Consider the following 12635-nt stretch of genomic DNA (forward strand, 5'->3'; position numbering starts at 1 on the left):
ATGGAGAAGCAAAGATAAACCGAGGAGAAAAATGATTGTTTCTTACCTTTCTGTATAATACGCTGGGCCTGTATTCGGACCCTTGCATTTCGTAAAAAGCGCCACTCACGTTCTTTACGTATCTGACTTTCCACATCGTGTTCCTCTGGCATCTAAAAGAAGAAAATGCAGAGGGTATTAACAGAAAATCGCTTGTGCGGAGTTCAATAATTAGGAGGTTATGGAGAACTCAGAAAAATAAACACATTCAATCGCAGGTAGAAAGGATACAGCCTTTTTTATGTTTGTTTATTACCTTCATGACTGGCTGGGCAAAATATTTGGCACTCCAATCACAAAAGCCTGTCTGAAAAGATCCTACAGCAAAGTTCTTGTGCACAATAGCTTCATCTCCATCATCTGCAGCCTGAGAAGAAGGCTCTGATTAGTGAAGGGATACTAGACAATCCTCATATATGAGCCACTATTAGATAGTTAAAAATGCCCTTTGTTTTAACAGTGACAAAGGCATCCATAATTGGGAAGGGAAGGACAGAGGTACAGGGTGAGAAATGCAGTGCTAATTTAAATGAGGAGAAACTAGGTCATATTAAAAGATGCAGCAGTGGAAACAAAGATCACACGGGAGGAGTAAGGTTAATGTCGACACACTCAAGAATTTAAGGGGATGCTTGATGACAGCATAAGGAACATGTGTGTTTATATAAATGGGTGGGAATATACAGAAAAAAAGATGTAGCTAGTTTGCAGTAAATGATTCAGATAGCAGTGTGCTGCTCTCCCTTGCACACACACACAGATGTGAGCGCAATACCAAAATATTTACCGAGCAAACACCTCATGTGGATGAAATATTAATAAGCAGCAGCTTGAATACTGAGGGTGCAGGGAGACAGGAATAGGTTGTGTACAGCTATGAGTGAAAATGAAGCGTATTTCACATGGCAAAAGAGAGAGAGAGAGGCTGCACTTAGCAGGATATCACAGGCTGATAAACAGCAGAGTGACACAGACAGGGAGAGTGACAAGGTCATTTTTCAGCAAAGGCAAAAATGCAAAAGCTCACCATACAATTTATGCATCTATTAGCAAGTCAGCAGATTTTTTTTTGCTTCCTTTAATCCACACAGGAATTGAGGATTGTGTTTCAGTGACATTCACTCTTAAAGGTTAAAGTTTGTTAAGATGAATTGTTTTCATATTTGCACATTAAGGTGGGTTGAAAAAAAGTCCAAAGTCCTTCAAGTTCCACCTCTCTAAATGATGCCCAGTGCACATATACTTACACAGACCTACCTATATACTCACATGTATATAAACTATGAATATACCAATATCTATACTAATTGTATATTACAATAATACAATAGCCTTTGATATTATGCTTGTCCAAGAAAACATCCAAGCCACTCTTAAAGGCATTAACAGAATCAACCATTACAACATCATCCAACAGGGCATTCAACAACCTCACTGCCCTGACTGTGAAGAACCACAGCTTCAAATGAAAGTTCTTTTCCTCTAGTCTAAAGGGGTGGCCTCTGGTCCGGTGGTCCTTTTAAAAGAAAGAGTGGTCCCCTGCTATCTGTCTATAATGTCCTCTAATGTACTTGTAAAGTATATCTACAAATATCCCCATAGCCTTCTAAATCAATGAAACCCTCAACACACAGCCATTTAGTGTATAACTCACATTTACATTTATCAAAACTGAAGTTGCATTTAACAAAACTGAATAAAAAATAGAAAGAGTACTTTCAATGCCCACCTCCAGATTATTAATAAACAAGTTGAAAAGCAAAGGATCAAGTACAGAGACCTGAAGTACTCTACTAACAACACTGGTCCAAATACCAACATGCTCCATTTACCACTCTATTCCTTCAGCCAGTTTTCTATCCAAGTACAAATACTATGCTCCAGGCCAATATTCCTTAATTTAACCATTAACCTTCTGTGTGGTACTGTATTTAATGCTGCCATATAGTGTCGGACTGGGCCGGTGGGACACCAGGAAAAACCTGGTGTGCCCCGCCGGTCCAGTCCTTGCACGAAGCCGGAATCCCGGATCCCCCAGTCCGACACTGCTGCCATCCCAGAGTCCTAGGTATTATTAGTTATTACCAAGTCTAAAAGAGATTCATTGCTAGCAGGCTCTTGAACTACCTGAAATAATAAGTTGCAATTTAACATATTTACAAACCTGCTAGCTTTTTCTAACATGGCAACTCCATTACTCCTGTCATGTCACCATGTCATAAGTCACTCCTAATAACTTGACCTAGTGGTGATCCCTCTTAGTCATTTAAATTCATAGCTCAGTCACATGTTCCATCCCAGCAGGTCTCAGATATACCAATTACTTCATAATTTTCAGAACATTCAATAAACTCCAGATCTCTAATTTTACCTGAAAAGCCCCATGCATTTGGCAGCATAAAGCGGACGTTACTACTTTTTTTTTTTTTTTCTAACTGAGGGATATCCATAGCTGGTAAACTGTATGCCCCTTCACTCCTCCCCCATGGCCTCTTAGTAATCCCACTACCCTGTCTGCATTAGCTTCCCCATAACATTCTATCTTGTTTAAACACTCAGAACACAGAATCTTGGCCATTCTTTCCCCTAGCACTATGGATGCCCCTTCCCTTGAGGTGCAATCTGTCATGGCTATACAGATTGTACCCCTAGAAAAAATCAGCCCAAAGCTTCATTTGTACAGTTGGGTCATGCCCAGCCCCACCCAATAATTTGTCTACACGATCAACCACATGCTGAACCCTGAAACCAGAAGGGTAGCACACTGTTTGGTTGTAGCAACCCCCTGACACTTTACTCTATCCACTTTACTAATAATTCAATTCCCTATAATCAAAATCAGTTTAGGCCTAGCTCTGCTCTACTCCCCACCACTACTAGAGTTAACTGGTCTCCTGGCAGAGTGATAAGCCCAATCTAGAAACATAGGAGTTTCAGGGGCTCCTGCTCCGAGCTTCTAACTTCTATTGGCAGAGCGGGTCAAGGGGAGGGGGGTACATCGCTAGTGCAGTGAGCGCTATTGCACTCGCTGCACTAGCAGAGCCGAATTTACGTTAAATAGAAATTCAGCTCTTAAAGTTACCTGCCGCCCCTGTTAACTGGACGATCCATGCTGTCTGAGGCAAGGCTCTCATGGCCCTGTCTAGAAATGCCAGTCCAAAGTTCTAAAAGTTGCCTGTGTAACTCCAAGCAGAGTCACTATTAAAGCACATTAAAGGAACAATAACACCAAAAAATGAAAGTATCCTAAAGTAATAAAAATATAATGTACTGGTGCCCTGCACTGGTAAAACTGGTGTGTTTACTTCAGAAAAAAATCTATAGTTTACATAAACAAGCTGCTGTGTAGTCATGAAGGCAACCATTTTCAAGCACAGAAAAAATACAAATCTCACCTTGCCTCATGGCAGGAGCAGCCCTGTCTAGAAATGCCAATCCAAAGTTCACACTCCAATTTTTTTCACACATTTTGGCAAACTTAGTTTACAGATTTGGCACCAAGGCCTACTGAGCTGTTAATAGGATACTTAGGAAGGTAACATAAAACTAATTAAAAATACAACATAGAACTTAGCAACTTAGGAAAGAAAATATATTCAGTTTACTGCAAGAGCAGACTGTCAAGATTGGGTGGCTCTAGAGTTGGGGATTGCAATTAGCATTACAATAAATGGAGAAGTCCAAAATGAAAAAGGTGTCAGTGCTGCTTAAGAAAATACCGTGTGTGAACAAGCTGCATAGTTACCTGATCTGGTCCTTTGTCAAACATTTTCCTGGTACGGGGAAACTGATGGGAATGAGGAGTGTACTGCACCCCTATATTTCCCCCAACATTGGCAGGTCGATTGGAGGGAATATCCCTATTGACAGGTGGTTTTGTTACATCATTGGTGAGACTGGAACTGCTTGCGCTGGGAGTCGGAGGTGAACCTCTGCAAAGAGATCACAAAAGTGAATCTGCACCTTTAATCTCCTTTGCAAAATCGAACAAAAAAGGAACACACATTCTTAATAAGATTTCTCCTGTTCTTTAATAATCATAGCACTAAGAAAGAATGTATAATTTAAACAAGTTTCAAGCAAATGTCCAATACACATGCATTAAAATGTTTAATTATTGTAAAGATACTTGTAAATGTAATTGCTATTGAAAGCAGAATCCATCTGTTCCTACTATCTACACTGCTGCCTCACTTCAGTTGTACATGAAGTCATGATCAGCATTCAGGTCTCCACCAGCCAAGACGCCAGTTCTCTACATGTTCCACATTGTGGAAGATTCTGTCTTTGTTGGAAGAAAGTAAACTGCTGCTGCATTAGTGGTTCATATTATTAGGGTTAGAAGAGAGTAGGATTGTTAACAAAGGTATCAAGGGGGCAGATACTGGGTGTGGATCAGGTGCATTTTGTTTCATGATGGTCAGTTACATACTGTATGCTCAATACACATTGCTTTGAATTTTAGCTAAAAAGCTTTGTATACAGATATTAGTTACTTAAAAATGTTTTAGTATGTAAAAACTACAGTGCAGAAAACAGAAATGTTAAATACAAGGGAGCTGCGCCAATGAGGCAAGTTGAGAAACTTACCTCAAGCAGCAGCCCCCTCCACTAGTTACCAGGGGTGGCAAAAATTCAGCTCCTGGTAATTTTAAGAGATCAATTTCTGGAAATCTAATAGATTAGAGTGCACAATTGCGTTAGCATCCTACACCCCTCTGCCCACATCTTGGCCACGACCCCCTTCGTCACAAAAAGGTGAGAGCACTGGGGAGGGGGACAGCAGCAGAAAACTGCCTCAGGCAGCGGAGGGGCCAAGATAGCCCCTGGTTAAATATTGCTTTCAACTATAGTTACTTGGGTTCCCCCTTTAAAGTGGACCTGTCACCCAGACACAAAAATCTGTATAATAAAAGTCCGTTTGATCAAATTAAACATGAAATTCATTACTATTTTTTATTAAAGGATTTTATTAAAGCATTCATCCTAGATGTCACTGCTCTCCCCACATTCCCCCGTTCTCTTAACCATTTAATTGTGTAGACAGGGCATGGGGATGGACATCGAGGTCCCCCAATTATGGTGCACAAACAAGATTCTGAGATGATGCAAGGCTTGCCTTAATAACAGTGTCCACCAAATGGCTCCTGCCTGCTTGCTATAATTATCAATTACCAGACTGAAGGAAACGAGATTCAAATAATTTATATAGTGTAATTAAAGTTAATTTTGCTTGACTAATGTGATAAAATAATATTTTGAATCTATTTTTGGGTGGCAGGTCCCCTTTAAAGCTAGTAATACAGAAAAAGTAGCTAAGCAAAATACTGTTGGCATATAATACTAATGCAAACATTTAGTTGTTTGTGTTACCAAACATTATTTTCTAACATAATATGAAACAAAAACACTACGAAAACAAAATTGTTTCGAATTTGTTACTCAACAAAGTGAGTGAATTAGTCATGGGTCTGATTACCCTTTCAAGCCTCTGTATTTTCAACCCATAGGCAGTTATCATCCGAATGGCTACAGTATTGGATGAAACTCATTTATAGTTGTTTTAGTTTAATTTTCTGAAGCAATGTACAGCTTTTCTTCTCTTTTTAATGTTGTGTTTTTCTAAAGTAAATCTAAATAAAAAATACAAATCCCACACTATCAGATAAAAATAGAAGCCTCTGTGAATATATTAGCAGGCACATGTTCTCTATTACACACCGAATGAGCTGTCAACAATACAACATCAACAAGACTCCAACAGCCCAGAGATTTGGGCATTTTTGTGGATGACAGACTATGTAACTGCAAGCAGAGTCACTATAACACCAAAAAAAGTATCCTAAAGTAATGAAAAATATAATTTACTGGTGCCCTGCACTGGTAAAACTGGTAAGTTTGCTTCAGAAAAACAACTATAGTTTATATAAACAAGCTGCTGTGTAGTCATGGGGGCAGCCATTCAAGCACAGAACACATAGCAGTTAACAGGTTGCATGCTGCAGAGTTTATCGGTTATCTGCTGTGTATCCTTTGCCTTTTCTCCTTTTTCAACATTGAATGGCTGACCCCATGGCTATACAGCATCTTGTTTATATACACATAAGTTTTACCAGTGCAGGACACCAATACATTATATTATCATTACTTTAGGATTCTCTCATTTTTGGTGTTATTGTTCGTTTAAGTTCTGCCTTGCAAAAAAAAGGGCATTAACTCTAGGAATAAAATATGATTTTTCCTCTTAAATGCCATGTGTTTTTCATCCCCACACCCCTGTTAATATGCTCTCTTTACACACCAGCAGATCCACTTGAAAAAGGATCCATGTGATCCGAAACATGTCGTGAGAATAAGAAGGTTGTTGCAGCAGAGCCTGCATTTGGGAGTGCTCCTTCCTACTTCATTGCTTACGATTTTGCCTCTTCATAGGTGACTGGTAAGGCCTTATCTCACACTGCAGTTTTAGGCCCTAATCCTTAAAGGAACAGTTCAGTACGAAGATAAAAACTGTGTAAATCGATAGGCTGTGCAAAATAAAAAATGTTTCTAATATAATTAGTAAGCAAAAAATATAAAGGCTGGAGTAACTGGATGTCCAATATAATAGCCAGAACACTACTTCCTGCTTTTCAGCTCTATATCTATTTACCCAGTTTTTATTTTTAAACAATTTCTTTAAGAAAAATATAAAAGAGAAACTGCACAAAGTGCAACTAAACTGGTAAAAGGAACTAAACATACTATGAAGAAAAACTGTCACGGTGGGGTTGTTTTCTTTGGAGAAAAGGTGCTTGGAAGGTGACATGATTACTCTTTACAAGAACATTAAAGGAAATCGTAGACAGATAGTGGGGGATCTTGTATTTCTCTGGGAATGAAAGAATAAAGAAAGAGGCTTGACTTGAGGATTTGAATTTTGATTTGAAGCAGTGAAGGTGGTTCTTAACAGTGAGGTTGTGGAATGCCCTGCTGGGTGGTGATGTGACAAGAAATATTGGGTTGATCCGATTGTTCGGTCCTTGGCAAAGGAAGGCTGTTGGGGCGAGGGCCACATCTACAAGCCTGCTCAGACAGGATTTTTCAACTTGCTGATTGATATTTCGCCTATTTTTGGAGGGCCCCATACATGGGCAGATAAACTGCTGATTTGGTCTGAATGGGGCCAAATCAGCAGTTTACATCTTCATGATCACCTTTAGGCGTTTTAAAGCTGTAATCTGTTCAAAATGCTGTGTTACTAAATACTGGCTCACTAGGGTGGCCAAACTTTTGCACAATTATTTTTTTCATAGTTCTAATGTGTGTAAAGTAAAGTGCAAAAGTGCATTAATATTTGCAAATACAGTATGTTTGTTTTTTAACACACCAATAGCATTTGATTACTACTTTTCATTTACACAAATAACTTAATATGTAATTTGTGCAGGTGTGGCCAAACTTTTGCATTCAACTGTATCTATTATGCACTTAGTGATATGTAGTGCAAATGAAGAACGGTTTAATTTTCAACTCCTTCGCTCCAGCCATCTTCATAGTTATTATGAGATTAAGTAAAGTATTGCCTCCTAGCTATCATATCAGTTCTTTCTGCGATGAAGGCAGCACATGGGGAGCTATAAGCTTATAACTCCACATTGATTATCTGTCCATTTCTGCATATATGCAAGTAAAGGGTGTAAATGTATTTTAATACAATAAACAAAACCAACTCAAAAATAGTTACAAAAATCACAAGAAAAAAATTGTTTGTTTTTTTAAATTAAAAATAAATAAAATACATTTTCGTGTACGTGTTGAAGTTCCTGAAGGAAGGCGCAGGGCTGGGGAGGACAAAGGAAAGGCTGCCTCAGGGGGCAAGGTGTCTAGAAACCCCCATGGGCATAAAAGAGCATGGTCAAATACCATTTCTAAAGTCAACCCTGATCACATCATTATCTACCATTGTTACGTAGGCACAAATGGGGTAGCATGGATCTTGCATGCTCAATTTGCAAAGCAAAAGTGAAGCACTATATGACTAACAAGAGATATAATGTATCTCTGATCATTTTCCAGACCCACTGATTATTTACCACTCATTGGAGCTACACATTATCTAACGGAAGTCCCATTGGTGAACAAGAGGCTAGCTATTATACAGACTATTTTCAATATGATTCATATTTCTGCATTTTAACACATTAAATAATGTTTCTTTAAAGCCTTCATATGTCCTACCCTGCAATATGCAAGAATTTTACCCTTCAATAATATGCGGTTACAATGTCAAAATCTATTGCACTACTAATAACCAATTGATGAAGCAGATTTTAGCCCTCACCCCACTTGGTGAATGTGCATCCCTTTGTTGGTGGGACTGGCCGGAGCAGACTGAGTGAGTGAAGAAGCATCAAGGATCCGCTGTGGGCGAGCATTCACTGTAGCCTACCAAGAGGAAAAAAACAAAGCTAAATAAGATGAATAAAATTGGTACGAATGATGCAGAAGTGAGCTCTGCAGTTAAATTCAAATAATTTGTACACTGAGGCTACTCTAATCATGCAGCACACCTGTATATATTGAGGCTTTTAAAACACAAACAGCTGCAGAGACTAGATTCCAACTGCAAACTAAAAACAAGCAAGTGATTGTTCCCAAAGCTAATTTAAATGTATTCATTTATTTTAAAGGATTTGTGATGCTTTAGACTGGATGTCTAAACGTCTGTCATACTATCTCTACAAAAGGGCAAAACATAAAAGGCTCTGCATATGCCGACAGCTCCACAAAGTGTGTCGATCAACCCGTGGTTTGTATCACGATGCCAGGAGAAGAAATGACACAGGTGGAAAATGTTCTACTGCAAAGGTAACAGCACATACAGTTATGTTTGGGCAGAGACTACTTTTTTTCTAATTTTGGTTATGTATATTACCACAATGAATTTTAAATGAAACAACTCAGATGCCGTTGAACTGCAGACTTTCAGCTTTAATTCAGTGGGTTGAACAAAAAGATTGCATAAAAATATGAGGAACTAAAGCCTTTTTTAACACAATCACTTCATTTCAGGGGCTCAAAAGTAATTGGACAAATGAAAAAACTGAAAATAAAATGTTTATTTCTAATACTTGGTTGAAAACCCATTTGCTGGCAACGACAGCCAGAAGTCTTGAACTCATGGACATCACCAGATGCTGGGTTTCCTCCTTTTTAATGCCCTGCCAGGCCTTTACTGCAGCAGCTTTCAGTTGCTGTTTGTTTGTGGGCCTTTCTGTCCGAAGTTTAGTCTTCAACAAGTGAAATGCATGCTCAATTGGGTTCACATCAGGTGACTGACTTGGTCATTCAAAAATATTCCACTTCTTTGCTTTAACTACTGGGTAGCTTTGACTGTATGTTTTGGATCATTGTCCATCTGTATTATGAATCTCCTCCCAATCAGTAGGATTGTCTCTGTTATTTACAACGTGTTCATTATTATTCATAAACAAGTCAATAATGAAGCAGTACAAAAACAAAATTCCAAAAGTTTGAATGTAAAAGCACAAAGATTCAATAGCAAACGATGCTCTTCAAGGACAAACCAAGAGCAATAAAGATCTAACAAAAGATCATAAAAGTAAAAACTAAAAATAAAATTTCATTAGAACAAAGAAAAATAAGTAAATACATGAAAGAAATAAAAAACAATAAAGCACTTGGAACACTGCGTGAGAAATAATTAGAAAAATTTCCAGGGAATATTTTGACTATACAATTCTCTTATGAATCCCAATTTAGTTAGCAATTCTTTCTTGGGTTTATCAAATAAATATGGACCAGAAACAATAAAAAGAAGACTTTTCTTTCTCAAAATCATATCTAAAAGTTTCTTGCAAGCATAACCGACTTGAAAAAAGAAAAAAGAACTTTCTTTAAGATAGGAGCTTCCTTCTGTATTCAATAAACAGATATAAGTTTAAAAAGATGTAATAAATTCAAAATCTCTTTCTCTAATTTCATGGTTGGGTTGTCAAAAAAAACTATCATCCTCAATTAAATCTAATAAAGCAAAAGGTGGGATATAATTTGATTTCTTTCTCTAATCTAAGAGAGAGAAATCTTTCCAATTTTTCCCATAATTGAGAAATTAAAGGGTAGGACCAAAAATAATCAAACATGTCCACATTCTGAGCCTCACATTTTGGGCAATAAGAGCTATTTTTAAGATTATCAAGTTTCTTATAACAGGACCCATAACCCTTATGGACTAACTTTAAATGTTGCAATCTCAAATTCTCAGCTCCCAACCTAGTATTATAACTTTAAGAGACTTAATGAGCTGAACTGATGTAATAGGATAATGTAGGAACTTAGACCAGCATGTAGCAGAGAGATGTAAAGGATCATCCATTTTCGGAAGAAAATATAGAAAATTACTAGATATAAAATTGACTTAATTACAGAAGGAAAGTTTTGTAAGCTTATCAATTGAATCAAGTCATGACTCACAAGAGCTAATGAGCTAGTATTAAAATATAACCTCAAATGTTCTTTAATTTGAAAATACAAAACCCTCAGAAAGATTAAATTTATTTTGCAACTCTTCCCAAGAAAGAAGCTTTTCTTTGTCTAAATCCAATACATCTCTTAGCAAAGTTGGAACATTATTCTTAAACCGAAGTAAGGAGGAGGAGGAGGAAAATGGAACTACAAACTCTTTTAAATGTTGAAGAGGAGTAAAAGGTGTAACATGATGGTCCATGCCATGACTCTTAAAAAGAAATTTCCAAACATATATAGAGTCTCTGAAAATTGGATTACTTTTGAAATAGCTGGGAATATCACACCACTTTTTATGAAGAATCTATAAAATATGACCAAATGAAGGATGCCAAAATTCAATTTCTGTATTAGTATATCTAGACCCCCCCATATATCCATTCCAAATTTGGTACATTTAGGCCACCTTTAGATGGAGGAAATTGCAATTTATGCACGGAAATCTTAGGTTTTCTAGAACTCCATAGAAAGGACGATAAAGCTGAATTTAAAGCTTTAATATCAGAGTGCCTAAGTAATAACGGAAGGTTAATTAAGGGGTAAATTAATTTAGGAAAAATAAGCATCTTGAAGAAAATGTTCCTCCCCTTTAAATTTAAAGGTGCATCTTTCCATTTTTTACATTGAGAAATAAATTTAATAGCAGATGAAAAGTTTAAGTGATATAACTTGGTCAAGTAAACCGGAATTTTCAACCCTAAATATACTAAAAAAAAACTTTGGGCTTTTTCAGATTCAGATTTTTTAATACAGTATTGGTAATGTATTCAGAAACATTTAAAAATTCAGTTTTCTCAGAATTGATTTTATAACCAGAAACCCTTCCAAACAAAACCAAAACATCAAAGATTTTATGTAATGCACCATTTGGATCTTTCACTATCAGCAGTTAATCATCTGCAAAACCCATAATTTTAATTTGGGATCTATTAAGGTAAAAGGTAAGGCAAAAAATTCCAGACTTGTTCAGAAACCTAAGAAGTGGCTCTAATGACAAGTTAAATAAAAGGGGGGGGGTGGATAATGGGCAACCTTATCTTGTACCTCTATATAAATATTGAAAGGCAAAGATTTTTCGCCTGCAGCTACTATTTGTGAGATGGGAGAAGAATAAAGGAATTTTATATTAAAAAAAGGGGCCTTGAAAACCAAAAACCTTCAAACAATCATATAGAACAAAAAGAATGTTGTCAAAAGCTTTTTCAGCATCAATTTTGAAAATAGAACATGGAAATTTTTGCTTTTTAACATTGACAATAACTTGGATTAATTTCCTAATATTTTTAATACCAGACCTAATTTATAAGTCTCTATCAGAGACTGAGGGAGAATAAAGAGATTGAAAATTGGGTTTTTTAGACAAACATTTCATAATGTTTGACATGTATTTATTAGATTTGTTATTGAGATTATTAAATTTAGCATTCATATAAGAGTTTAAAATTTTAAAACTTCTGTCTAAGCTTTTACCTTAGAAAGTGTTTCTTTATAATCAATAACATTCTATACTGGAGAATCCTTTAGTTTTAGATTTGAGTCAAAGAGCTATTTCATTTAAAAAATTCAGAATTAACCTTCTTAAGAAGTCCCTTTTTATAAGCTGTAATTTCCCCTCTCACAGCTGCCTTCGAAGTCTCCCAGAGAAGGGTTGTATTACTTTGATGACATACATTCTCTTTAATGAACAAAGTCCTTTTATTTTCCAGCAATTCAATGAAATCTTTTCTATCCAATAAAAATTATGGGAATGACCATGGGATAAAACTTTTAATTCTTTGTGAACCAATAATACTAGTTTTAAAAGGAGCATGGTGTGAATGTTCAAAGAGATCTATATTAACTAGGGGCATCTTATCAATAACAGCATTTGATAGAAACAAGTAATCAATTCTTGTACCAACGTTGTGAGGATAGGAAAAAAAAAGTAATGTCCTTTTCAGACGGTTGGAAAATTCTCTAGGCATCATTTAAACCAGTATATTTAATAAAATTGCTTAACAACTTGGAATTTCCTATAGAAGGAGAAGGAACCGAAGATATTCGAACCATTTTAAAATGATTAATTTCAT

The 12635-nt window shown here is 36.6% G+C and overlaps 1 protein-coding gene across 4 annotated transcripts in view; it reads right to left on the reverse strand.

Moving 5' to 3' along the window:
- Positions 1-12635, reverse strand: part of LOC108700989 (regulatory-associated protein of mTOR) — a 213262-nt gene that overhangs the window by 18437 nt on the left and 182190 nt on the right. For all 4 annotated transcript variants that reach the window (XM_018235081.2, XM_018235080.2, XM_018235083.2 and 1 more), the window contains exons 22-25: positions 8363-8466; positions 3785-3971; positions 296-406; positions 47-152 (exon numbers count right to left, since the gene is read on the reverse strand). In XM_018235081.2, coding sequence (XP_018090570.1) covers positions 47-152; positions 296-406; positions 3785-3971; positions 8363-8466 — 508 coding nt within the window. The remainder of the gene's footprint in view (positions 1-46; positions 153-295; positions 407-3784; positions 3972-8362; positions 8467-12635) is intronic.

The sequence above is a fragment of the Xenopus laevis genome, chromosome 9_10L (genome assembly GCF_017654675.1).
Source record: "Xenopus laevis strain J_2021 chromosome 9_10L, Xenopus_laevis_v10.1, whole genome shotgun sequence".
Taxonomy (NCBI): Eukaryota; Metazoa; Chordata; class Amphibia; order Anura; family Pipidae; genus Xenopus; species Xenopus laevis.